The sequence below is a fragment of the Eutrigla gurnardus genome (assembly GCF_963514095.1).
Source record: "Eutrigla gurnardus genome assembly, chromosome: 10".
Lineage (NCBI taxonomy): Eukaryota > Metazoa > Chordata > Actinopteri > Perciformes > Triglidae > Eutrigla > Eutrigla gurnardus.
Window position 1 is genome coordinate 11,024,791 of NC_139924.1, and position 26,900 is coordinate 11,051,690.

Below are 26,900 nucleotides of genomic sequence, written 5' to 3' on the forward strand. Positions count from 1 at the left end.
CTGCGGATATTGTAGAGGGCAAATCTGCAGGATCGGGCCACAGCAGTGATGTTGGGGGTGCAGGATAGTTGGTCATCGAGGATTACACCCAGGTTCCTCGCTTCTTCTGAGAGGAAAGGAGACGCAATATTCCAGTTTCAAAATAATTTGGTCTTTATTTAGATATGGGATTAATTAGGTATTCAAATGAAAAACTCCCTGATAAAAATCAGGTCAAGTTAAAATTTTATTCATTACAAAATCTATTTAAAACCTTCTTTCGACTGTCCTTTCCACGATTACGGTGGAATCGTCTGTGTAAAAAGGCCTATTGATGCCATTGACTAGCCCTCATGTTCCCCTGACCTAAATCCAATTGAGCACCTATGTATCAGTGCATCCGACAGCGTCCACAGACCGTCCAGGAGCTGATTGATGCCCTGATCCAGGTCTGGGAGGAGATCCCACACGACACCAACCAATGGCTAATCAGGAGCATGCTCAGATGTATTCGGGAGTGCATACAGCAACGTGGGGGCCAAACACACTACTAAGTCACATAATGAGTTGCTGTGATGAAATTCATGCGCGTTGGATCAGCCTGTGATTAAAATGTTTTAAATTTGATTTTCAGTATGATTTGCCATCCAGCCTTCAATGGGTTGATGATTTTGGTTTCCATTGACAGTTGTTACGTCATTTATGTAAGGATTTCAACTTCAATAATTCGTTCTTCAAAGTGGGCCTTTTTTGAAGCAGCTGTGCATGTTGCGACGCACTTGGTGTGATCAGTTGATTAGTTGATGCGATGCAGAAACAGACGGAATCGGTGTTTGATGATAAAAATGGAATCAGCTGTAAAATATTGTGGAAGTTGCCAAAATGTGGATATATTTGATTTTTTTCACAGCACTTTAGCCAAATGAACAGAAAAAAAAGAAGAAGGGAAAAAGTCACTCATTTACGGGCACGCCACCTCTCTACTCTGCTCTGTGTTGGTGTTTTACCGAGGGCGAGGCTCAGCTGTTCTCCACACACACACACACACACACACACACACACACACACACACACACACACACACACACACACACACACACGTCATGTCATGAGGCCCTTTGAGACGGCTGGCTTGGTTCACACTGCACAACTTTAGCCCTGATTTTTTCACTTGATGATGATGAAGTGTTTATTCATCCATCACATAGATCTAAATCTCATAAAACACACAAAATGGATTTGATAGGCCCCTGTTTTTAATGATTACGATCAAGATGGTCATGTCATGAAAAAATCCCTATGCTTATGCATTTTATTCAGGTTAGTTTCTCAGTGGTTCTCAAGAACAGGGCTGTGACATGTTAGTCTGCATGTGTCTGCTGCTCACTGAGCCCAAACACTTCTTTTAATGGTAAATGGACCTGCATATATAGCGCTTTCCGGCCAAGATTGACCCATTCACACACACATTTATACTCTAATGACAGATGCTGTCATACCCATAACATTCTCGTACATTCAAACACTGATGGCATAGCCTCCCTCTGGGTAAATCGCTGTTTCATGTCACTAAAATCACATGGATGTTAATAGCTCTGCATGGATAGACCTACAGATAAAAAAGCTATGTAAAAAATGTTAAAAGGTCATACATCTTCCATAACACCATTTTACGTTTTAGAGCATTCGGAGAAGCTAATTGATAGCTCTTGTCCAATCGAGAGCTAAGAGTTAGCAAGTATTGAAAGTGAGATTTGTGCCTTTGTCACATGTAGGCCAAAAACTAGATTAATAGGGTTCATAAGTAGTGAACCCAGTTACTTCATTCCAGGTACAACTATGGACCTGAACTAAGAGCTTCACATAGTCTCACTAATTTAACTTTTGCTTATTTTCTAAAATACCCAACATGTTGACTAATTCTGGTTGAATCTTTCAACGGATTTCCCCGTGGTTGATAGGGAGCTGTTCAAACCTTTAATTCCAGGAACTTCACACAATTTCTTTGTCAGTCGGGACTCAAAAGCAGGACCTTGGTTAGTGTGTAACTCAGGTTTGCTGTAATGGATACATGTGTAGAAGTGCAAGAGCTTGCACTTCTTTGGGCAGACAAGTTGTTCGGAAACCTTTTCACCATCCTGTCTTCTTCTGTACAGGATGTCACTCTCAATGTAAGTGGAAGTTAAGGGCACTCTTTTTTGGTAGATTTTTGTTGGTCCTTGCTAAAAAATAACCACATTATTTATTATCGCTTAGCTGTTGTTTCAGAATAAAGCACAGTGATGTTTGTTTTGTGTCTGTAGTCTTGTTGTGGGTAAGTGCTATTTGTTTTATACCATTGATTACCTGATTTAGGTAATTAAGTCATTTTGTCTGTATTCATTTGAGCTGGGTTTGCTTTTTTCCCATTTACTCGCTGTTTGCAGTGGTTGAGATCTTTTGAGTTCAAAGGGGTACAGGATTCAGGTTTAGCAGCATACCTCTCCTTTCTCCAGGTCAGATCTTATGATCTATAGACCATGGATCTAAAAGTTCAGTAGTTCCATCTGTACAGACCACAGATCTTTTACCTGGATGGTGGTATAGAAGAAAATGTGTTACCTTACAATTCTTATTTGTATCTCATACTAATATTCCTTTCTCTTGGAACATCAAATGTCCTGCTGAGCTGTATTCATTGTATTTAACCCTTGCCATCTTGATGAAAAGACCCTTTGATCTGTCCCCCTTCCTGGACCGTCTCCGAAACACCTTCATCTCACATACTTGATCAAGGCCTTCATGAATGACCCCTGTTGTGACACTATGTAGAAATAACCAAGCTGTTCCGAGGGAAGTCACACCTTTATGTTGTCTCAGGACGTCTCTTCCTCTTGGGAGAGACGCGTATTGAATCTATGTTAATCCACTTTAGACCTGCCCCTTTGGTTCTGTGTATAAAGTTATCCCTCACCTCACATATTTTAGAATGGACTGTGTGGCAACGCGACATTGCCCTTTCTCCACTGTCAGTGATTAAACCTCATTTGAACCAGCCACAGAATTGGACCTGAAGAGTTTCTTCCACAGTGGGATGGTACATCAATTCTCTTACAATTTTGGGATCCCTCACTCCTTAGAGGTGATGAAAATGTCAGAAGGACAGTGGTAACCACAGATGCCTCCCTGGCAGGATGGGAGCAGTCTGGGAAGGCATGATGGTGCGGGTTGTTGAGGAACCCCCTTGGTGGTGACAACATCGATGTCTTCACCGTTGATGATTTGTTGTCTTGCTGTCAGAGTATTGCTCATAGAGTACATCAAGTGCATTGGTTTCTATTAGAACTGGCGATGGATTTCAGGGAATCTATCTGGAACCACAAGAGCAAGAGGTGGTGCTTCGGTGTCAGTTCCCATTTAGTCTTCCGGGAACTTAGCCTAAGTATGGAACAGATGTCCTGCTGCATCCTCAACCTCAAGAGGGTCCTGAAGAGGTTTTACTTGCTGATCAGACAGGTTCTGGTTTTAAAATAACATTGGAATCATGGTTACTTGAGAACAGCTATCCAAAACGCCACTACAATCCATTCCAGGTATATTGACTACAGCTGTCCAACGTGAACCGACCAATCCTTACTGAGGTAGCTTGGTTAAACTATCATTATTGGCAGGCTTGATTGGGAAAGTGCTGTGAGGCCCCTGGGCCCCTAAATGTCTTAGCTTTGTGGGTCAATTGGTTTGTTGTAATTGCTTATTTGCACATGCCTTTCAAAGGGATTTTCGATGGATTGAAATCGATACAGTATTTAACAGGAGCCAATTGGGAGCAATGTGATCCATAGAGGGAGTTCTGGTTATTAATATGGGAAGCTGAATTCTGGACTAATTGAGGTTCATGCAGACATTTTAGAGGAAGACCAGAGGACAGAATTGTCCTAGTCAATACAGGATGTAACCAAGATATGAATGAGAATGGCGTTGCTGTTCATTGTGAGCAACAGACGAAGACGATTCATATTGCGAAGGTGATAATATGCTGACCAAGTAACTGATGTGTGCCTCAAAAAAACAGGATGACACTTGATCTGTATGGAACACATATTTATTATTATAATACCATCCATCCATCCATTACCTACCGCTTACCCTTTATTCAGGGTCGCGGGGGGGCTGGAGCCGATCCCAGCTGTCATTGGACCAAGGTGGGGTATCCTGGACAGGACGCCAGTCTATCACAGGGCTAACATATAGAGACAAAAAAACATTCACACCTACGGCCAATTTAGAGTCATCAATGAACCCCATCCTGCATGTCTTTGGACTGTGGGAGGAAGCCGGAGAACCCGGAGAGAACCCACGCGTACACGGGGAGAACATGTGCAACCCATTACACCACCGTGCAGCCCTTATTATAATATATATTACATATATTACTTTATTTTGTCTTTGTCTTGTAATAATTGTCTGTGTATTTATTTGACTGTCATTCTCATCTCTCTGTAAAGCAGTTTGGTCAACATTTGTTGTTCCTAAATGTGCTCTATAAACAAAATGTAGGCCTACCTGACAAATTTTATCAGTGTGGATTTAATGCTCCTCTCCACCGAGCTGCCTCTCTCTGAACACCGCCTGGGGCATGATGGGAGATTAATGCATACAAATTGCCCCTGTCGGCCCAAACATTACTTACGTTTCATGGTGGCCGTCATCCTCACGGAGGAGTCAAATAACTGCTGACAGGAGCAGCGGCAGCAACGGGCATGAAGAGATGGCAGAATATTGATTTCCCCAGAAACCTGTGCATCCCGCCATGACAGCAGCGCTCCAACCTGGAACACACTCTACCTCTTATTGTACACGTCTTGCATACCAAGACTCAGATTGCAACAGAAAATGTCCTTGTCTCAAAGTCACAGGACAAGTCAATCATACGTCAAGCTGCATGAACAATCAAATTGATACATCCACAAAAGCATCAATCAATCAACCCTGCAACCTGAAAAACAGAGCAAATCAACCTCAGAGATGCTGGTACCCTAGTACTCAAACCTCCCTGCAACTAGACCTTGGGGCTCACATTGTCCGCTTCAACCATGACATGAAATAAAGAAAAATTGTTAACGTTTTCCTCACAATTCTAGAAAACATGAACTGTAAGAACAGTCAGTCACACCAAAGAAAACACAATTCAACAAAACACAGATGCATTTGCCACACTGATGAGCACACATCAGCGTTGTGTTATAGATGTGCTTCAGTAAATGTAGCTTTAGATATTTACCCTCAGTTATTCAACCTTACCTGTATCTTACTAGGCATTACGGGATTGTTAAATGCATCATAAATCTACAGCTATCTTCAATATTTCAGAGAGAAATAGATCAACAAACATATGAATGAGGCTGAACACTGAAGCTTCGTACTTTATTCCATCCATCCTTTTTCATTTTCCAAACCCCTTCCTCTATCTATAATAATGTTTCACTCATTATTCCGCTCAAACAAACACACCGAACATATGAAGGACACCTAGACTGTGGACGGAAGAAATAATCAAAGTTTTATTGTTCAGGTAACCAAAAATGTAATTAGACAAACAAAAGGGGTTGGAGATGCCAAGCCAACCAAAAGAACAAAATATGTCAAAAGACCAACCACGCAGTGGACCGTAGGACCCGGCACATCCCCCTAAACAGAAAAACAGAGCTCACTAAATCCAAAACAATAAAACCGATAATTGAACTAAAATAACAAAAACAAAACAGCCTTGAGCGCTGGATAGCTCAGTCGCTAGAGTTGGTGCCCCATGTACCGGGGTTAAGTCCTCACTGCAGCCGCCCAAGGCTCGAATCCGACTGGCGGTCCTTTCTGCACGTCGCCCAACTCTCTCTCCCCCCTTTCACTCTAACGCTGTCCTAGCTGAATAAAGGCCAAAAAATATAATAACAAAAAAACTCTGATTGGACACCTTGGCTGTGGTCGAATTGTCAAAAAAATAGGTCCTAACTGCTTTTCCTTGACCTTGTGATGTTTTCCCCTAAGGTCAAGGAAAAGCAGTTAGGACCTATTTTTTTGACAATTCGACCACAGCGAGTTCTCTTACCACCAAGGTGGTAATGATGCAATAATGATGCAATAATTTCTTTTGTTTACATTTCCATGCATGGTTTTAAAAAAAATGAAATCTGAGTTTGCTACTCAGTTTGTCACTTCCTACTTTTGTGATGATCATTAAAGGAAATTAACCTACAGGTTAATTACCTTCTCTAATATTTCATGAAAGAAAAGGCTTTTCTTTGTCACAAATAGATATGACTTTCTATGAACACAAAGTGAAAAAACATGGTGGGAAAACAAGGGAAATAATGGGATTTCAGAGCAATGGTGCATTTTTTTGTGCTGTGTCTGAAAAGGGCACCGCCATCGCCAGCGAAACATGACAGGAAAGAGGAAAGTAAGATGGTGTTGGAGCTCTAGTGCCGTGTGGGTGTTTGTGTATTTTCTTCTTTCCTTTCACTCTCCAGGTTCCGCTCTCCCCTCCTTACCGCTGTGTGGATCGCACCTGAATCCACTACCAATTAAGTACAAAGCGAGGCTGCAGACTGGGCCAGATGGCAGCTTGAGTGCTGTATGTTGGTTGGAAAGCTAGAGCTCTTGTTTGTGCCATGAGGTTTACTCCTTCCTCCAAGGGAGTTTGTGTATTGGACTTTGATGTCTGGTTTGTCTTAATTTCACTTTGCCTGTTGCTCTGTTTGAGGTGTAGTTTATAACATTAAAATTCCACATCTATACATCTGTTTCCCCCATTTCTTTTCCCTCTGTTTTTTTTTATTGTGTTACTCCTCTCATACCCTGGATTCCTCTGCGGACGTAACAGATAGCAAATTATTTTTTTTTTCCCTTAAATATTATACATTTGTTGATACGGCTGGGCACCTGGCAATTGTATGAAATGTATTAAATAAAAGACAGCAAAAAACATCCAGTGCATTAAGTCATTATTGGTGACTGTTTTTGTTTTGTTTTTTTTCTTGCTTACATCTTGTTGTTCTAGTTTTAGTTAGAGTTTATTGCACAAAAGGTAAGTATTGGATGTGGAACTGGTCTGAGAACCAGAGCTATGACAGAGCAGTGAGCGTAGTGCAGAGGGAGGGAATGATCCCAGGTCACAGTTAGTTCTGGAGATGACAAGGGGAAATAACTTGGTACTCCAGAGACAAAAAGGTGGCAGCTTGATAACAAACAGGTAGAAGGAACAATCTGCTGATGGGTTTAAATACTGCAGGCTGATGGGCTGATTGATGGCAGGCAATCAGGTAATCAGCACAGAATGGGGGAATGCACACACACACACACACACACACACACACACACACAGGAAGACAAGATACCAGTGAAAGGGAAACGCTACAGACAAAAACTAACTTTTCTCATAGTAGTCAGATAAAAGTATCACATGACCTGTTAAAAGGCACCAGAATACAGGAATTGGCATCTACTGGTGACGACCTCCAGACCCCCATTAGATCCCAACCTCATTTCCATTGCTTCCTACGCCCACACTCTGAACTAATGATCAAAAGTGCTATACATAAAATATTTAACCCATCAAGAATCAAGTTCAAATAGGGGAAAAGATGGTGTGGTTTCCTGGTTAGAGACAGGCATCTTCCACATACAGCACAGTGGTTGTGAGACACAATCCCTGGCTTTTTAATGTGGTAAAGAAGTGGATGAAAAAGCCCATCGGATACAGAGGAAAGGACTCTGAGGACACCAGCTGGACAGACGTGGAATTACAGTCTTAACAAACAGGCATAACACTTTTGGAGACGAGGGACCAGTTCCAATATATAGACAATATTTTAACTCATAAAATACATATTGTACATATTGTACATAGTCTATAGAGACACTTATTCAACCTGGCACAACATGGTATAGAATGTAATTTATTATATAATATATTTGAATAGATATTTTTTTAAATCCCTATTCTCTGCACTGTAAATATGAACTGCTCAGAGCCAAAAATACACAACACATATAAAGTGAGCGCTCAAAGGGAGGGAAGGACAGTCTTCTGTGAAGCTGTTAACACAGTTAGCTTCAATAACTCAGGGTCAACTCTACCTTTACGTGTGAAAGTCAGCTTAGTAGCTAATAGCATTGGTAGCGTGGTTCCAACCTGTCAATCACAAGGTAGCACCGCCCTAAAGCATACCCTGCTTGGTCTATTTGACTCTAAATGGACTATAATTGACAAAATGAACATCACACTGGTTTAAAGAAGACTTGAAACTAGAGATTGAGACCATAAACTCATGCTTACAATGTTTACTGAGATAATAAATCAAGTGAGAATTAGGGCCATTTTCTCATAGACTTCCATGCTTGCTGTATTGAAGAAGACTTGAACTTGTGACTGAGACCATAAACTCATAAAGGGTCGTTTCCTCATAGAGTCGCCACCCCCTGATGGTCAGTAGAGAGAATACAATTTTAAGACACTTCAAAACTACACTACAAAATGAGCTTCACAGTTAAAATAGCTCAAACAACGTAGTGGCGACCGTCGAGCAGCCAAGGTATTTGAAGCTTCACTCCTCAATTTGCACCAATCAATTAGGATCCCCTGCTGGACAATTGTGGTGCGTAAATCCCCTCCTCTTAAGAAATCAAATGTCAAACTAAAACTGAACCCTTCTTGTGTTGACTCTGCTCAATGTAATTTTGTTCGCTCAGAGCCCACCGCATAAGTCGCTGGTTAGGATTGTCCATGTGGAACAGAATAAACAGAATTATAATCGATAAAGATAAACTGGACCTATACTTCAAAATCTTGAAGTGCCAACAACAAAGCCAGGGTTTCTTTTACAATGGTGGAGAATCTGACTTAGTGTTTGTTGAAAAGTGACACACCAGATGGTCGACTCTTTCGGCATCCTCCCACAGTATCACCGATGCAGCTCCTACAGTACCAGCATCGACCTGCAGTTTGAAAGGCCTTAAGATGTCAGGAATGCTTCCAACGGCATGCTAGCCCACAGGGATCTGTGCCCCATGTCTTCCTTAGAAGGTGATGCTAGATCTTTTCCAGATTCACATTTTGCCCGTTGTTTCAGCGTAACGGGTGCTTGGGCGAGCCGCTTGAACCTTCGGTTCTGAAAAGTGAAGCCAAAGTGCATTACATTTGCATTCTCTCTACTGGCCACCAGGGGGTAACTCATCTGGTTGCAAAAATAAGTCTGACTGCATGGAAGTCTATGAGAAAATGACTCTTCTGCGGTCGAATAGTCTTTTTTGCTTCAGAAGGTTCCTGACGGAATAAATGACAAGACAGCAACAGGAAGGAGGAGCTGCTGGAACTCTCCTTCACACCAGGGAAGGCTGTTGCTGAATGAGCTGCTTATAGAACCAACAACATGCAGAGGAAGACACTCTTTTTGTAGTCCATCTTCTGGACATTGTGGTTTCACCATGGCAGACCCACATTAGTCATCAGCTGTTGCTATATAATTACAGAGCTTAGTGAAAGTGCAGTGGGATCCTCTGAGCACCACGGTTTTCCTAAATCCTGATGAGTTCTCATTTTCATCTTTCCTTCACCGTTTTCCATCGAGGATGTAATTTTTTGACTTTCTGCCCCAAAGTAAACATTGTAAACGTGAGTTTTTGGTCTCAATCTCTAGTTTCAAGTCTTCTGCAATGCAGCATGATGTTCATTTCGTAAATAATGGTCCATTTAGAGTCAAAGAGACCATAAAGCAGAGTATGATTTAGGGGTGGGGCTACCTGGTGATTGACAGGTCGCTACCAAAGCAGTTATATTACTTTACCACTTAGCTGTAAAATTGACCTGAATTATGAAGCTAACTTCATTAACAGCTTCACACCAGAATCCAGATGGATCCAGATCCAGTAAGGTTGCTGCGCGACTGGTGTGCTCGTCAGTCCCAATATGGTCTCGTCCGTTCACTGGTTTGAAAAATTCCAAGCTGGCGATGACCAAAACGCTTCAAATCTGTCGTCCACAAACCAACGTGTGACATCACGATGACTACGTCCACTTCTTCTGTCCAACGGACAACCATGAAGCTCAAGTAAGTGACTAATCAGGATACCCGAGTGTGACCGAATAGCGAGTCACCATGGATTCAACTAGTCGATGTTAGTACACTATATTACAGTATATAAAATAGAAAATAGACTACTTGTATGTCAGTAAACTGGATCATCTTACATTGTAGAGCATCAAATATTTGCTCATCCAGTTAGCCACTGAATGTCAAACAAAGACACACTTCAGACAGCCCGTCACATTTTCCAAGTTTAATAGTTAAAGAATGAAAAAAACAAAAACAAATTAAAAACACCGAAATGTTTTTTGTCGTCACGTACAGACCATGGTTTGGCACAAAATCCCCCACAATCCACTCCAAAAAGCATAGTCACAGAGGCACTTTCATCATGAGTAGGCCAACTGTGAGCCAGTGAGCCAGTGAAGACACTGAGGAGTCTGGAACCGATCCGGATCGAGGACTTCAGCAACCATCTGAGCCTCCCACAAACTTTGACTAAAGCCAGGAAAAGCAACTAAAACCAGAGAGGAGTAACAGCCTCCAGGTATCGGGGAGTGTCTCGAGTGCAGGGGGGTCAGTCCGGAGATTCAACTGAGATGAACAGTATTGACTTTCCTCTGTGGGACTCAGCATGGACAGTCCACAATCATGTTTTATCGTTTTCTTTTATTTAGACAAACCCAAATAAAAGGCACATAAAACATTGCGCATATGTTTACATAATTATTCTCAATGGACATACATTTAAAAAAAATGTAGGAATGTTTTACCTTTCTGCTACTCAGAAAGCCTAGCCTTATATACAAAAATTACCATTGTTAATGTTCTAATACAAAAAGATTTATAAAAGGTTATTTTTCCTTGTATGTGTCTGTCATAACTAACATGTCCTCTGCACTAAATGGTTTGTACAAAGATATACATTCATTTGCCTTCACATCTGCCAAATTCATCATACAAACTTCACAGAAAATAAAACAGAAAAATCTTCCAAATTATTATTTGGCCAAATAATGTTTTTCACATTAGGTTTGAGTCAAATTAAAATAATTAAACCATGTGTCGTTGGTACACTTACACGACCTCAACCCAAATAAAGATCTCAATTCATGTTTCATGGATTTTTCCTGAAGTAGAATGACTTCACAATCATCAGGTTTAAAAGATAAAACAAAAAACAAACAAACAAACAAAAACAGTTTGGTTGCCAGACCCGCGGGGCCGCCGGCCGTCTGAACTGATGAAGGCTTCCCTCACTAACTATTCCATCACACAGCACATCTAGAGGAGGAAGCATAGACGTGTGGAAAAGTCTTTTAAAATGTTTCAGGCACACTTGTTTACGGCCACTGGAGAAGGACAAATGACACCACACGCTTCCTTTCATCCTAGTTTTTTTTTTTTTTTAGTGTTTTGTTTTCATAAAAAAGTCACTAGCCTTCTAATAATGGTTGTTGAACTCAAACCTACACTGGACAAGCTCAGTCATCCACATGCAACATTGACAAAAATAAAATAAAGATGGGAAATAAATCTAATTCCAAGATCATAATGCCACAACACATTAGAACATTTCCCTTGGTGGACAGTGTTGGCATGCATACGATGAAATGAAGGGGGCCGAACATCTGGGCTGCCAACATGCAGATGAGGCCAGGGAAATGTAAAACAAACGCCGGCCGTTGTCTCCTGCCACCAAATTGAAATGCTCCTCTCAGTACCGCTCTTCTGTAGTGTGCACATCCTACAGTTTGCTGCAAGTGCTTTAGAGTTCCTGCACTGAAAAAAGTCCCTTAACTACAAACAGGCTTCACATCTTCAAACTAATTCACTGTTCCTGAAGAAAAACTCGTTTTCCAAAAACTAATAAAAATACACGAGTGACAGGTTCCTTCACTGACAACAGGAGCGGTGTTTTGTTCTCACAGCTTTAGTCTGAAGAGTAGCACCACGTGGGCCAAATGAAACACCATCACAATCTGACAGTTTCACAATCTGACAGCAAGAAACTACACTGAGAACCATGGTGTTAAAGGCATACGCCGTCAGGCCGCAGGTACACAGATGATACTAGTTAGTAGGATAAACTGCCTTTTTATGAGTTTTGTTGCTAACCAAAAAAACGGCCAAATCAGTGGTGGTGTAGTTCTTGCTTGCCTGCCTACATGTGGTAAGTAGAGAAATGTTCCCTCTCCCACGGGGAAAAGGCATTGAAATAGTGTTTCATATTTACAAAGAAATTACCAGTGTGTGAGTTGCTGAACGTGGTTTTAAAAGACTATTCTCAGTAACCTTCCTGAGTTTGCGTGACAGTGACGGGATCCTAGACCTGCTACAGTAAACTATCTAAACGAGCGAACATACCACAGGTGAACTTTGGGAGTGCTTGTGTAGCACAGATTCTAACCAGCCACTAGGTAGCTCTCTTGACCTCTACAGTTAAAAAGTCCTCAGTAATCAACATGTTTAAATTATCTGACCTTTGATAATACTGCCTTTTTGCAAAGGGCAAATTGTAAGGGACATGCTTTCCGTACGACCCATTTCCTCTTCGCTGTACCTTCAACTGTCACGTCCTGATATAAATACATACAAACATTCTCAAACAGATGTCACAGATAAACTTGTGTCGAGTAACCAGGAGTGACTGGATTCCAGCAACTTAAAAAACACAGGCATTTGGGGGAGGGGGGTCAAAACAGCCTCTGAACCATCAGCAAAACCCTCAATCACTCACCCTTTCCCAAAAAGGAAGCTTTGTTGTTTTTGCCATTAACCTTTAAAATACATAAAACTCTCGAATACTGATAAGTCCACTAAAATAACAGAATAATAAACACATGAAACTAAATTTGTTGAACAGGAAGCATTTAGGGGAAAACTCCATCAAACACGCTTCAGTTTAAGGAGCTGTTAAACAAAGCCGATCACATATCACCCATTTTTGAAGTCGGATGCCCAGTTGAAGAAATTATTGAAGTGGCTGCCTTTACAAGACTTATGCCGTCCTTCAGCAGCTAAACAGACATGAAAGAAATGTGGAAAAGGGTGTTTCCTCTCGACAGCATGTAATATGTTTAATGCCAAAACAGCTGCGACGGGCTGCCTCACCCCTCAACTATCGGCCATCGTTACACAAACTACCCAGGTTTAAGAACGGGCTAAAAACAAAACATGGGTGACAATGTAGCAGCTGGTATTGTAATAACTGCCCAATAATTTGACACCGAAGCAGAAGAAAATACTCTTTTGGTTTGAACGTGTACAGAAACCAGTTTGTGATGAACTACTAGTGATGCAAACAATTTAATATTAACATACACATTATCGCATATTAAAATAAGATAATTATTTGTGCAACATTATGATGGGTATTGTTTGCTTCTACGGTGAAATGAGTCAGGCAGACGACCTAAGGCCAATTTAATTCCTGGAGTTTTAGAAAGGAGAATTGTATGTCCTGTGATGGTCTAAATGCCATAAAGGTTTTCCCCTTATTATTATTTTTGTAAATACAGCATTTGGGGGAAAACGCCATACTTAGAAAGTCTTTGGCATAAAATGGTCACTCACGTCTGGCACTAAAGACCATCTTTGAACACACAGTGGTATTAATCCCCCAATAAGATCCCCCGTTATCACATGACTAGGGTTCAACACGCAACCACAGCTCTCGATCACATTTCAGTCGTCATCAGTTCCTGAGCTATGAGAAAAATTAAGGGTTTTTAGTTTTAGGTTGTTTGTTTTTAAATCACATTAATCTCTGAGACTGACATGGCCCTCAGAAACCCAACTGGTAAATATGACAAAGATTTGATGAGACGCTGTGAGAAACACGACACATTGACTACATGGCGGTGAGTAACGCCATAGACCAGGGGTGAGTCATACGCTGATATAAACCTCAAGACAATAACTGATATCGGTCAGAAATGTTGGCTTGGCATTTACACCGTCTCTGTTTTGGTATATTAGGCCAGTGTGGGCGATGTTGCACATCTATGGTAATATTTCTATTACAGAATGTTTGCATCAGTGTGATGAAGTTCTTTGATTTCACTGGGTTAGCCAAGAATAGAAACTCCCATCTGGTATCAATAAAAGGTTTCTCTTAAATTTCTAGAGATGTTCTATATTACAATATCTAAAATAAAAAGAAAAATATACTATGATAGATGAGTATATTCGTGTCAGCAAGTTTGACCTCACATAGGCTAATACTCTGTAGTAAGTGACTTTAAGCACTCAAAACTACTTTTTTGAAATAAAGATTACGAGTATTTGAAATATTTTGTCTCCTATAAATACAAATAAAATTAAAAACGGACAGATTATGCAGTAATAAATCACTCCTTCGAGTACTAATCATTGGTTACTATCTATGTGTTTGAATTACATTAGTCATCACCTTTTCAACTTTAACACACTATCAACCCATCAAAAGGGTCATTTCACTAAGATTTGACTGGGTCATCCATTATTAGGCAGTTAAAACATTATCGGCTCTTACAGACTCAATAAAACTCTACCAAGGAGGGGAGGAAGGCAGAACTTGGGATAGAAAAGGCATGCTATCCATGGGCCTCATGGCAATGTTGAGTGGCCCGGTGATATTCATGGGCATGGGAGTGGTGATGGCCACCGGGTGGGCGATATTCATGTGTGCCGTTGTAGGGATGTTGACGGAGGCCAGGTTCACGGGGCCGGTGATGGTGACGGGGTGCTGCAGGTTGATCGGTGACGTGATGTTGACCGTGCTGGTGGCGATGTTCATTTGAGCAGCGATGGTGATGGGATTGCTGGCGATGCCGCCGCGGTTCACAGCCGAGGTGATGGCCGCCGAGTTGGTGACCGGCGTCGTTGACGCCGAGTTGTTGTGGACGTTGTTAGCATCTGTTTTTAAAAGACAGATAAGAGTAAATTTAGAGCTGGTCAACCTCGTGGAAATTTAATACCCCCCCAAAACAGGGACAGCCCTCTCAGCTCCATGGCTGTTTAGCTGGGTCACTGAAAATGTCAATACATCATTAATGCATTATGTCAACTGTGATAATATTGTTGAAGAAACCTACCTTTGTGAGAGTTGTCAATTAGGACTTGGAAGGAGTTATTTAAAATCTCTCCTACCGTCAACTCACCTGAGGGGTAAATTCAAAAAGCAGGATCAATAGACTAACCAGCTAAGTGTCCATTTGTTTTTAGTCAAAACTATCATTTTAAACAGTAACACATTATGAAGGACATCTTAAGCTCTGTGTATGCCTCAGGCTGGATGCACACTACACTCCATCCTACATGAGTTCAGGGCCAGCACATCATAGGGTCATTATCAACTAGTCTCACCCATGCTGTGAGGTCACCCATGCTGGGACATCCCAAATTGTGTCAAGCATGTTTGTTCTTATGCTGTCTGATAGGAGGAGTGGGTGAATTAACTAGCCAGTTTATCAATCTGGTCAAAGTCAGGACAGAAATAATTGGATAATGCGAGATGACCTCTGATGAAAGGTCAGGTAGTGTGCATCTAGCTTAAGTATTATGGCCCAGTTTGTGGTTCATTTAAATTACCTACTGATCCTGCTTCATGAATTTTAACCTTATATTAACAAAGCTATCTCCAAAACAGAAAAACCCTTAACAACAGCAGTCCTTAGAGAAAAGAAAAGCTTCTGTGCTGGGGTGACATGGTACGTGAAGAAAAACTGGCCAATCATGTTTTGCAGAGGTTATGGGTCAGTGTTTAGGGGTTTCTGCTACTAGCTACTGGATTACCTTTTCGTGGCCCTGAGTGGTTCCACTGCCAGTCACTTATTCCTATTCAGAAATACAGACACATATGGGGTTACAAGAGCACAGGGCAGCAGTGCCATCATGTGGGCCAGATGGAACAGGTAACTTGTGTGAATGGGGATTTTTTTTTTTTTTTTTTTTTTTTTTTTTTTTTTTACAGACTATCATGGGCTTCCCGGTTTCTAGTGGGGTCAGGAAACCAATAAATATGCTTTTCATTAATAGCTACCACTGAGTAAGAATACCAAGCATATTTGTATTATATCATATATTTGGAACATGTACGTTTTAATTTAGTAAAGAATGCTTTACACAACTATAATGCAGCACCAGCAGTGACAAAGACCTAACTGACACACTACTGTTCATCATTTCAAGTGGGGTGGGTTCTTGGGTCACTTAGGTGTTACTACACAAAAAACATGGCATGCAGGCACCGACTTGAATTACTTTAGTGTTATTCATGACAACTAAACCGTCTAATTTTAAAAGGGGAAGGTCACTAATTTAGTATTTCTACATAGTTGGGGGATACACAAAAGACATTAAAAAAAAGAAAAAAGAAAAGGAAGAATGGTTGTAATGGAAGCAGCAGAGAGAGAGATATCTGGACTCAATGAGACAAGATCCACAATTGCTGGATCCTACCATTGCTATAACGCAAAACATCTTTAAACACCTAAAACTTTCAAAATCCATATCCCCAGTTGGAAAAGCAGGTTTCTTCTCATAACGTCTCCAAGCCCATGATAGCCCGACAAAGCTCCTTCAGAGCCACACAACATACAACAGACTCCACCTGAACTTATTAACGTATGCACATATATTCACGTGTAAAGCCTATTTCTGTTCACTACTGTGTGAATTAAATTCTTAAATCGAAGAACAGAGTATTTTCGCACTTTATTAAGGACTTTGGAGCAAAATTAACCAAAAAGCCTCATGTGAAATTATAGAGAAAAATAAAGAGAAAATTAGGAGTTTGATCACATTTTCTGATGCATTAGTAAATGCTCTTTATTATCAATTTAGACGAAGCACTTGTGTATCACAATACCGTGGTAAATAATTCCATTGAAAGGTAATAAATGATCAAATAAAATTAATGCCAAGCCCTAATGTGTTGAATTACTGTTATAAAAACTATTTCTGTCAGGTGAGCAGCAGACAAAAGTCATGGACTGAGCTCTGAATACTGGTTTCACACTATGATGCCAGACATACCAATACATGTCACACAGTGTTGTGGTGAGTGACTAAATAGCATGTTGGTGAGCAGTTTCAGGTGCAGGAGTGTTGATGAATGATGAGTTAAAGACCGTTATCACAGTAAACAGCCCGGTAATCTCCAACAACAACGTATCCAATGAGCCAATTAATCACCTAAAGCTGTTGATGAAGTTGGCGATGCTTCACTTAGAGTTTTGCTGTCTGTCTATTAGTTGTGAAGTTAGATTGTTGAGACGCAAGCTGCAGGCATGTTGACTTCTCCAGCTTTGCATTCCACATTACAAACACGTTACAAACACACATCAGATGACTGCGCTTGCAGCAGTCATCACCACTTGGTGACGTCGTACACTCGACTGACCAATGGTGCAACTTTCATCCCCGACTTACTTCCTTACTCAGCCACAAAGCGACTAAAAGGGCTGGCCCTCTACAGTCCAGCCAAAAACTTTTTCTAACAGCTGTATATCTGACTGACATTGGTTTCTCAGTGGGAGAGATTGATACAGCTGGCCTACAGTGAACTGGCTTGTACTTTTTGGTGATGCAATGTCTGTTGTGTATAGCCTATAGAACATATCCCTTCATGTACATCTATGCCTCAGTTATTTTATTAAATTACTGAATGGAAAAAGAATATGTGCCAGTGGTTAGAGATAAAAATACATCAGATTCAACAACCTTCAAATGCCTCATAAAGCCCTAACTAGTGTGTAATTGGAAAGGTCACCATGCCCGTAATAGTTTTTCAGAAGCCTGCTTTTTGGAAAAAAGATTGTGAAGGCCGCAGTTCCACTCGACAAACACACCATCTCTTTTTCCAGGTTTAAAGTTTCACAATCGGAGTGGTAGATCAGTTCAACTGTACATTCAAGCACAGCTGGATGAGTGGGGTGTTGAAAGAAAACCTGTATCAGTCTCATGACAGGTAATGTCTCCAATATGTTAATAGTATCTGGAAAGGGAACAGATGTGTAGCTGGGGTCACAGTTTCAACTTGCTCAATGTTAAAGCTTTAAAGTGAATCAGTGGACAAAGCAGTGAGGAGCTTTAGGAGAAGTAAAAGGAGACTATAGCCTACCTTTATTGTTACATGGGTTACTGAAGCTGGCCTGGCCATGGGTCTTGAGGTGACTTGTGATGTAGGCAGCACTTAGCATTTTGCCACAGATGTTGCAGGTCACTTTGCCTTCATGCCTGATCATATGGGAGCGCAGACGGTCTTTGGTAGCAAATGCTGAGGTACAGGCCTGCAACAGAAAACCAGTGAATATTGTTTTTTCCACAAAACACATGAGGAAACAAACTATGTGGCTGGAATGCTTGCATCAAAAGACGATGCATGCTCCTTGCTTGAAGGGGAGAATTACATTAATTAATGCTGTTTAATACAGAGAAAAGCACACACAGGAAAAAAGTGGCTGTACCAAAATGTGGAAAGCTCATTTAAATTCTTGCTGCATCGCTGCCTCATCAAACTCTGTCAAGACCATGGGGATCATGAGTGATCCTGAATGTACTGCCATACATTCTGAATTGACTTGGCGACTTCAAGACATTCACATTGTTGATTTAAAGTATGGGGAACTCATTAATTCACAGTGTGACCACAGCAGAGAGCTGCAGTGTGAAAGTAGCGTTATGTAAACTACACTGCACCAATAAGAGCTGTACCAATGGTGACATAGCTGTAGTAATAGCTCCAGTGAGGCAGCTGATGATCACCATGATGTAACAATAATGACAATCATGAAATCTATATACAGAGAGGAGACTGCGTAATGGCTCTTACCGTTACTTGGCACTTAAATGGCCTCTCTGAGGAATGGACATGCTTGACATGACAGCTTAGGTGATCAGGTCTGCAGGGTGACATAAAGAGAAGGAAGAAAACTGAGGTCATCATTCATTGACGTAAGAGTGTAATACTGTGAAATATGGCAGGAAAAAGGTATCATGATACACATTTCAGTTGTGATGTTGACCACATCTGGACAGATGTGACCACTCAGAAAACAGATGGTAGGTGCATGTGTCTCAATTACCTTAACTGGATTCTTAAACCCTAGATTTTGAACAATACTTGTTGATAAGTAGGTATGTTATAGAGAAACTGCAAACTTAACTGAAATGTGTATTTAACCTATAAAACTAAATTATATAACTGTACTCTGAAATAACATGAATGCTGGTGTTAACATTGACATTTATTACCTAATTCATAAAAATCAGCCCTAATCTTCAAAGCCAATTCAGAGAGAGTGGCCGGTTTGGGATTAATCTATGCTACAAAAGAATATTATTTTATCATCCTAAATTGCTCGCCCCCTCTCCACAGCATCTATTCTATTCTTCATCTTTAGAATGTAACCACAGCACAAGTCTGTTCTCTTCTTTCTGTGAACTGTAAATAAAGCTACCACCACATGACAACATCTGGTGAATCACTGTTAATGACGGAATATCTGGGGAAAATGGAGAAAGCCGGCTAGCCGTTTAGAAAAAAATAAAAAATAAAATTCCAATTCCAAACTATCAGTGAATTTGTATAATAGCTAGATTTATCAAACTAAATCATCACTTGAATCTCAACCAGTTAGACCTAACTAACCCCGTTATGATGTTATGCTTTTGTCAATAAAAACCCAACCTTAGCCAAGCAAGATGCTTAAAAAATATACAAACAAAGTTTCTTAAAACTTAAAGGAAAAATAAGATAAGTAGAGCTCAAATTTTTTGCTTTCTTTACTTAAATTTTTAATGGAGATTCGGTTTCGAGGCAGGTCCTTCAATAAGTGAAAATGGTTAAAAAATTAAGCAGATCTCTGATGCTGCGTTTTGTCCACCTCAACCTGGTAGTGTTACAGAGCTTCTCTACAGTCACAGTCACTACACTGCTAGCAGTGTGTACACAGAGTGAGTGTGTGAAAAAATATATATATATTCATCTTTACAAATGACACCTGGATATCAAAATGTGCTTCACTGCTACTCACATCCAGGTAGCAGCCGGCAACAGTTAAAATAACAAACGTTAAGCTGTGTGATTGAACGTCTGTAAAGTAAACCCCACCTCCAACTGGACTAGCTTTATGGTTGTGAAATGACCTAAATGTAAATGTGAAGACATTTAGTCTCTCATCCAAGGGGCTTCCTCAGATCTAACTGACTAGTGGGGAGTTTTAGGTATTTAACTTCTTGTATGGTATGTTCCTTTCAAAACATTTAGAAATGACGTCCACATACCTGGAGAAGCCCTTCCCACAGACAGAGCAGATGTAAGGCTTGTGAACTCCACCATCGTGGGAGCGGACGTGGTATGTCATGCGATCCTTCCTCTTGAACCTCTGCTGGCAGATGGGACACTCGAACGGCTTCTCATCAGAGTGCGACAGCTTGTGGCGGTTGAGGTGGTACACATCTCTGAAGGCCTTACCACACATGTCGCAGCCGTGATTTTTTTTTACTGGTTTGGGGGGTTTCTTAGGAATGCTCTGTTGCTGCAGTTGCTGCTGTTGTTGCTGCTGTTGTTGTTGTTGTTGTTGTTGTTGTTGTTGTTGTTGCTGCTGCTGCTGCTGCTGTTGGTGGTGGTGTTGATGTTGGTGTTGATGTTGGTGTTGCATTGGGGTCATGATGCTGGTGCCTGTGGATGTGGACGTGGTGGCTGTGGTCAGGATACCAGCTATAGTAGTAATGTATGAAGGGTTTGCGCTATTCTCACGTGGTACAGTGGATATGAGCGGCACCATGGTGGGGGCTGTTTGTGTCTTCTTAGGCCGCGGAACCATCTTAATACCAGTGTGGCAGGATTCGTGCCGCCGGAGGTGGTAGCTGTCCCGGAAAGCCTTGTTGCAGTAGCCACAGATGAAGGGCGTCTTTGATTTGGGCTCCTTTTTGACCACGGCAAGTGGAGGCCCTCCACCACCTCCTCCCCCAGTCCCACTAGCCACATTGTCTTTAAGAAGTTCAGCAGCACTGACAGGGGGTTTCTGGTCCAAGGGAATGGGCATTATCGGTTTCTGATCAGGCGGCTCCGTTCCAGAACTGAGCAAAGGCAAGAGGCTGTTCCCGGCTACTTGGTGCTGGTGATGCAGGGCCTCATTGGCCTGCTGTAATGAGACAGACAGAACCATGTAAATAATGTTCATAAACATCCTCCACCAACATATGAAGTAAAGGACCAATAGAGTGGGAAATATTGGACATCAGGACAGCAGAACTATGACATTTAAGTATGTTGGATTTAACATTTTGTTCTCCCCACTGTGGCTGCCCCCTCTTATTGATTAGTTGACCAATCATTCATTTTGGGCTCAGTCGATGAAACTCTCTTAGTCATTAGTAGTTTCTTTGTTTTTTTTAATGCTGAATTACTTTCCCCCCCAAGAGACTAATTTGCATATCTCTGGTGAACACAGATCTGATGATGATCAAAAAAAATAAACTAATTCCTGTGACTAAGAATGTCTTAAGTCGAATACAGCCCTACTCTCCACAGATACACAAACCACTGTCACCATACAAATAATAAACCATCAATTGAAATATGTCATGCAGACTTAGTATATTTACTGTGGTGCTATTCATCTGTTAACATTTTAAATGCTGAGCAAATTTGAATGCAGGCCGACTCTAGGCTATACACTGTGCTGCCTTCCAGCCTGCTAAAGCCACGTGAATGCTGGATAACATTACAACTGAACTCTTTTCCCATTTCCCTGGAGTCAACCAGCAACCAGCCGACAGGAAGAGCACTGCTCTGCTATTGTGCAAGTTTTTGCCACACTAATTTATAACACTAATAACTTTGCCACTGGCAAAATAAGTGCTACGGCGGGCCTGGCTGCCTGGGCCTGTTGTGTTCAAAGCTGCAAGTACCATCACAGGATGGACAAGCATCCAGCTCTTTCTGGACAGGCATGTTTTCAACGGGCAATACACCAGTTACAATAATTGTCCAAATCACTGTTGATTTCTTTTCTTTTTTTAATTAGCCTACATTTTCCATTTCGGACACATTACTTAAGACTGTAAATGTGTAAATAATATAGCAGTAACCCAGTACATCATTCATTAAAAAAATAAAAACAAACAGTGGTTTCTAAACATTAAACATGACAAACGTATTCTGTCCTCTTTATGATTTGAATAAATAGGGAATTAATCATTATGCAACAGTAACCTCAATAAGCCTGAATCTATAGGAAGCCATTCAGCATCTGATTCAGCATGCATTCACCCTTGGGGAAGGATGGTGGAGCAGGTGTTTTGCAGAGGGATACATATAATTATAAAATTGTGCTTCTGGTAATATGAAAAGCACCAAAGAAATATATATATATATATATATATATATATATATATATATATATATATATATATATATATTATGTAGATAAAGATTTAAAAAATAATAATAAAAAATAATACAAATGTGCTGCTCAAATAAATTAAGCAATGACAGGCACAGAAAATGTAACAAAACAGCAGTACAATAAAAAAAATTGTGTAGGGAGGACATCTTAAGTCTGCAGCTGCTGGCAGGCATTGTCCAATTGGTCATGGCAGATCCCCAATGGGATAGGACGAACAGAAGGTGGGGGCTTGTATGAATATTTTGGCCAGGGAAAAGCAGAGATTCACATTGTAACCACCAACTTTACAACAGGTCAACCCAGAGATGTGACTATTGAGACAGCCTTGTTCTTCTCTGTAATCACCAAGGGCAGGGTTAAAGACCTGACCCATGGCTTTTCAGGTTTAGCCAAGCATCCCAACCCGGTCAGCCAGGAGGGGGGTTGTTGTCTGAGGGGGCCAGGATCCCAAGTGCAGCTTTTTCCCCACTGTGTTCTTTTATGAACGACCCAAACTAAGCACTGGTGCACTTACGAGGGGAGGGGGGGGGGGCAGCTGCCGGCCCCGTTCCTACTCAGCGAAGGCGGCCACGCTATGTGTTTTAGCGTGGCGGAGAGCTGGGGGCCGTCACAGGGTGTCGACTCGCTTTTATATCCGCCACACTGTAGCAGCACCCAGACTAGAATCATTACTGCAATTAGCATTTCTCCTAGCATATGTTTATGCAAGTCAAAGACAGCCGAATGCTCTCTCTCTTTCTCAGTAAGCACAGGGAGTGCAGCCTGCTTTTGTATCACGCTGCTCTGATGATTCTGATACAAATCTCTTGTGAAGGGTGAGGTCCCTTTCAAGATAAAAAAAAAGTACTGAAAAAAAGTTAGGAGCATGGAAATGAACAAGAAAAGGTACAAAACAACGAACAAAGTCATTGTTTTCCCCCACTCAAAAGGTTGAGAATAGATTTGCCATGTCTAAAAACGAAATCTGATTTGCATAAGATTTCTTGCTTTATGGGATTTGTTCAGTTTATTGCTTAGTTACTAATTGTGCTGCTAAATGTTTCTCATGAAAATAATAAGGGAATATGGCGGGAGTTCAGATATAAACTGGCCCATCCCCAGGGTACCATAGCCTGACAACAATTCTAATCCGTTCAAACCGCCAAGATAATAACAACGCCTGGAGAACAATAACAAGTGAAGTTCATACAATGCTCCCTCATTAGATGCTTCGTCACATGAGGAGAACCAAGTGGACCTTTAATAATAAACCTCCTTATAGTCTACTTGTCTCTTACACACCAACTCCAGGTATACTGGCTTCATCCGTCTGTGACCAACACAAATATTAACCACTAACAGATGCACATCTTTAGCAGTGGAGTAAAGTAGCAGCCTACACATACGGTGAGCATTGTTACACAAGTATGAGAAATACCATGGCAACTGAAGCTTCATGAAATCAACTGCTGTGTCTACTGGCTGTGAACCTGTGTCTTACCAACAGACTTAACAGTCCTAAGTGTGAAATCAAAACATTTCAATTTCAGATCCTTTCAAAATACTCCTAGTCCTACTTGACAGAATTAGAACTGGCCAGTGGTTTACCTCCAGCACTTGTTTTACACTTACGAAACTCACAAGAAACCAATAAGCCAGATGCAACAAGCAACAGTCGAACCCTGAAATTAAAATTGGGCAACGGCACGAAGGGCATCAACTTTTTATATTTGTGCATGACTAAATAAACATCAGCCTGTTAATAGTAACAGTGTGTTTTTCACAGGTCACTGGATAAATTCGGGAATGTATTTAATCAATAAATACAGTGAATCAAACTCTGATTTCAGCGCTCTCCATAGCCAACGCCGACAAGGCTCATGGGGACTGTAGTATGTTGTGTCCTCTGACATATGAAAGTGAAGGATTTAATAAGGAACACATGTATAAACAAAATTACATAATATAACCCAACAAGACCCTCAGGTGTCTGTTAATATTTATGTCATCAATTAAAGTAAGGGTTAGAATGATAATTTACTCATCCCCATTAATAAGATGTCATTTCTGAAAAGCCAACTTCCAGGGAGCAGGGGGAACTATTCTTACCATTCACATGTGTAATGAAATTGCTCCCTGCTGTTATCACAATATTATGTGACATTTAAAATGTGTTATTTGTTGAAATGGGAGTACTCACCCAAAAGAAAATCAAAACACTTGCATTACAAGAGTGATAGATTCAAGTCATGTAATAAGTCTTACTCTATTGACAACAAACAAACGGGTTGCACCGACTGTGGTCACACAAACAGCTACGTTACCTCGGGAGCTTCAACAAAAATACCATTAACACAAATTACAGTTAACGACTTTAATTGTGAATTATCTGAGATACTCTCGTAAACTCCACGCAAAGGTCCGTAGATTGACTTTGCCACTTTATTTCGCTGATGTCTTCGCTGCAAGAACAATTTAGCTTACACGTTACTTGTACGCCACATTGATGCAAGGCTATCAATGTAACATTTAACTTAACGCCATGTAGGATGTGTGTCGCACTAACGAGTGTCTTCCTACGACTTAGAAAAGTTCTTAAAACAAGTTGCACATGCTATATACGTTTAAAACAAAAGGCCACGTTAAACTTACAAGTCTACACGGTAACGTTAGCTGGCGTGGAGAAGCGTCGTATAAACGGCGATTTAACATGAACGTGATTTACATTCTAGTTTGCGAACCGTGGTCAAAAGTTTAGCGTCTTTAGTGCGGTTTATAGGCGCTGCTGTCCGCGTGCTAGGTACCCTCCAATTTACAGTGTTAGCGTTAGCCAACTTCTAGTTTACTAAAGGGTGTAGCGTTATGTTGTGACGTTAACGCCGTTTAAAACCCCACGATAGCCCTGCTTCATCAACATATGTATGTTTGAGGCGCACAATAAAACACTGCCTGCCAATTATCGTTATCTGTATTGTGGTGAGGATTGCTATGATGCAGACGAGAAAAGTACCCGGGTTAGCTAAGGCTAACACATTAGCCAATTAGCTTAGCAAACCGAAATGCAACAGCAATAGCTCGACCTACTAGCTAATTTGCTAACGCGCGCGCATCAACAGACATGGCTTCAGCATTCGCTTCCTGCTGATTTTGTGTGATTTGAGACAAACCTCGCACTGTGTTGTGATGCATAGCTCATAACATTTTAACCAAGACCACAGAAACCGCCTCGGGGTCTCTCCGTAGACCAGACACAGCCGGAGGTCTCGGGTTCGATAAAGCTAGTTAGCTATTTGCTACGGCAACCCACACAGCGAAGCTAGCTAGCAGGCTAACGCTAACACCTTTGTTTTGCTTGGCTAACTGTAATTCATTTGAAAAAGTGATGTAGAAATATTTGTCAAAACCATCTACGCCATTTCAAAAACGCATATGCAGTTTGCCGGACCGGTGTTGTACTGCGCTACTTACTTGGAATAAAAACGTACTCCAGCTCGGTTCCATTGCAACACTTAGGCTAAAATCTGCAGGAAACCTACAAGGAATCTACAACAAAGCAGCCAAACATGGCAGCTACAACTTCCTGTAACCCCCAGGGCTGAACCAAGTCCAGTGGACTTTTTAGGACGTCTGGATTTTACAAACAGTGTAATTTAAATTATTTCCAATTCCAATGCACACACCTTACATAGAGACACTAAGATAAAGAAAATGTAGTGCTCTTTATATATATATATATATATTATATATTTTTTTTTTGTTCATGACAAGAATTGTCATAAAAAATTGTCATAAAAAAACAATAATAACAATAATACTAATAACAACAACAGCACTGACAACCATAGTTATAATAATAGTAAGACATTTATTAATCATATTTTAAAACAAAGTTAGAAAATGCTTTACGTAGTTGAACCAAGATAACTTATTACATTTAATAAATTGATTACATTTCAGGATTGCAAAGACAAAAATAAAATCAGACAATTCAATTAATACAAATTAGAATAAAACACCCAACAACAATATCAGATAAAAACAATAATTATGAAAAACAACAACAGATAAGATATGTTGGAAATAACCTGATTTGCCGTTTTTAGAAATGTTTTACGAGACCATAAACTCAGGTTTACAATGTTTACTGAGATAATAAGTTAAGTTTTGTCCTAACATCCATCTTTTCACTATATCTGCACACAGAGACATCCCAGTTCAAAGTGCACTGTTTGTCACTGGCACTGCTTCGAGACATGTGTCCATGTGTTAGTATGGGAAGTTAGAGGTCGCAGATGATTCAGTGGAGCGGCTGCTGCTGAACATGACCAACAATCACCGAAATCATCATCCCTGTGATTATTGTTTCTGGAACTGGACTGGTTTCCCAGATACAATGTTTGTGCGACCTACTTCACACCAACAAGGAATGTGTCTTCTCTCCATATATTTATGATCTACAGTACTTGAGGTAGGACTTTGATAC

At 40.8% G+C, this 26,900-nt stretch overlaps 1 protein-coding gene across 3 annotated transcripts; it reads right to left on the reverse strand.

The window, feature by feature from the left end:
- Positions 1–10,275: 10,275 nt before the first annotated feature.
- LOC311020063 (vascular endothelial zinc finger 1-like) lies at positions 10,276–25,990 on the reverse strand. 3 transcript variants are annotated; one of them, XM_084019860.1, is made up of 7 exons: positions 25,886–25,990; positions 20,310–21,172; positions 18,856–18,925; positions 18,145–18,313; positions 15,816–15,857; positions 15,116–15,181; positions 10,276–14,936 (listed from the first exon to the last, which is right to left on the reverse strand). In XM_084019860.1, exons 1-7 carry the CDS (start codon positions 25,916–25,918, stop codon positions 14,569–14,571), a joined length of 1,611 nt encoding a protein of 536 aa, XP_083875986.1. In that variant the 5' UTR covers positions 25,919–25,990; the 3' UTR covers positions 10,276–14,568. The 3 variants fall into 3 exon arrangements, with proteins under 3 accessions (XP_083875986.1, XP_083875987.1, XP_083875988.1); XM_084019861.1 differs by lacking the exon at positions 15,116–15,181; XM_084019862.1 differs by lacking the exons at positions 15,116–15,181; positions 15,816–15,857.
- Between the last annotated feature and the right edge of the window lie 910 nt (positions 25,991–26,900).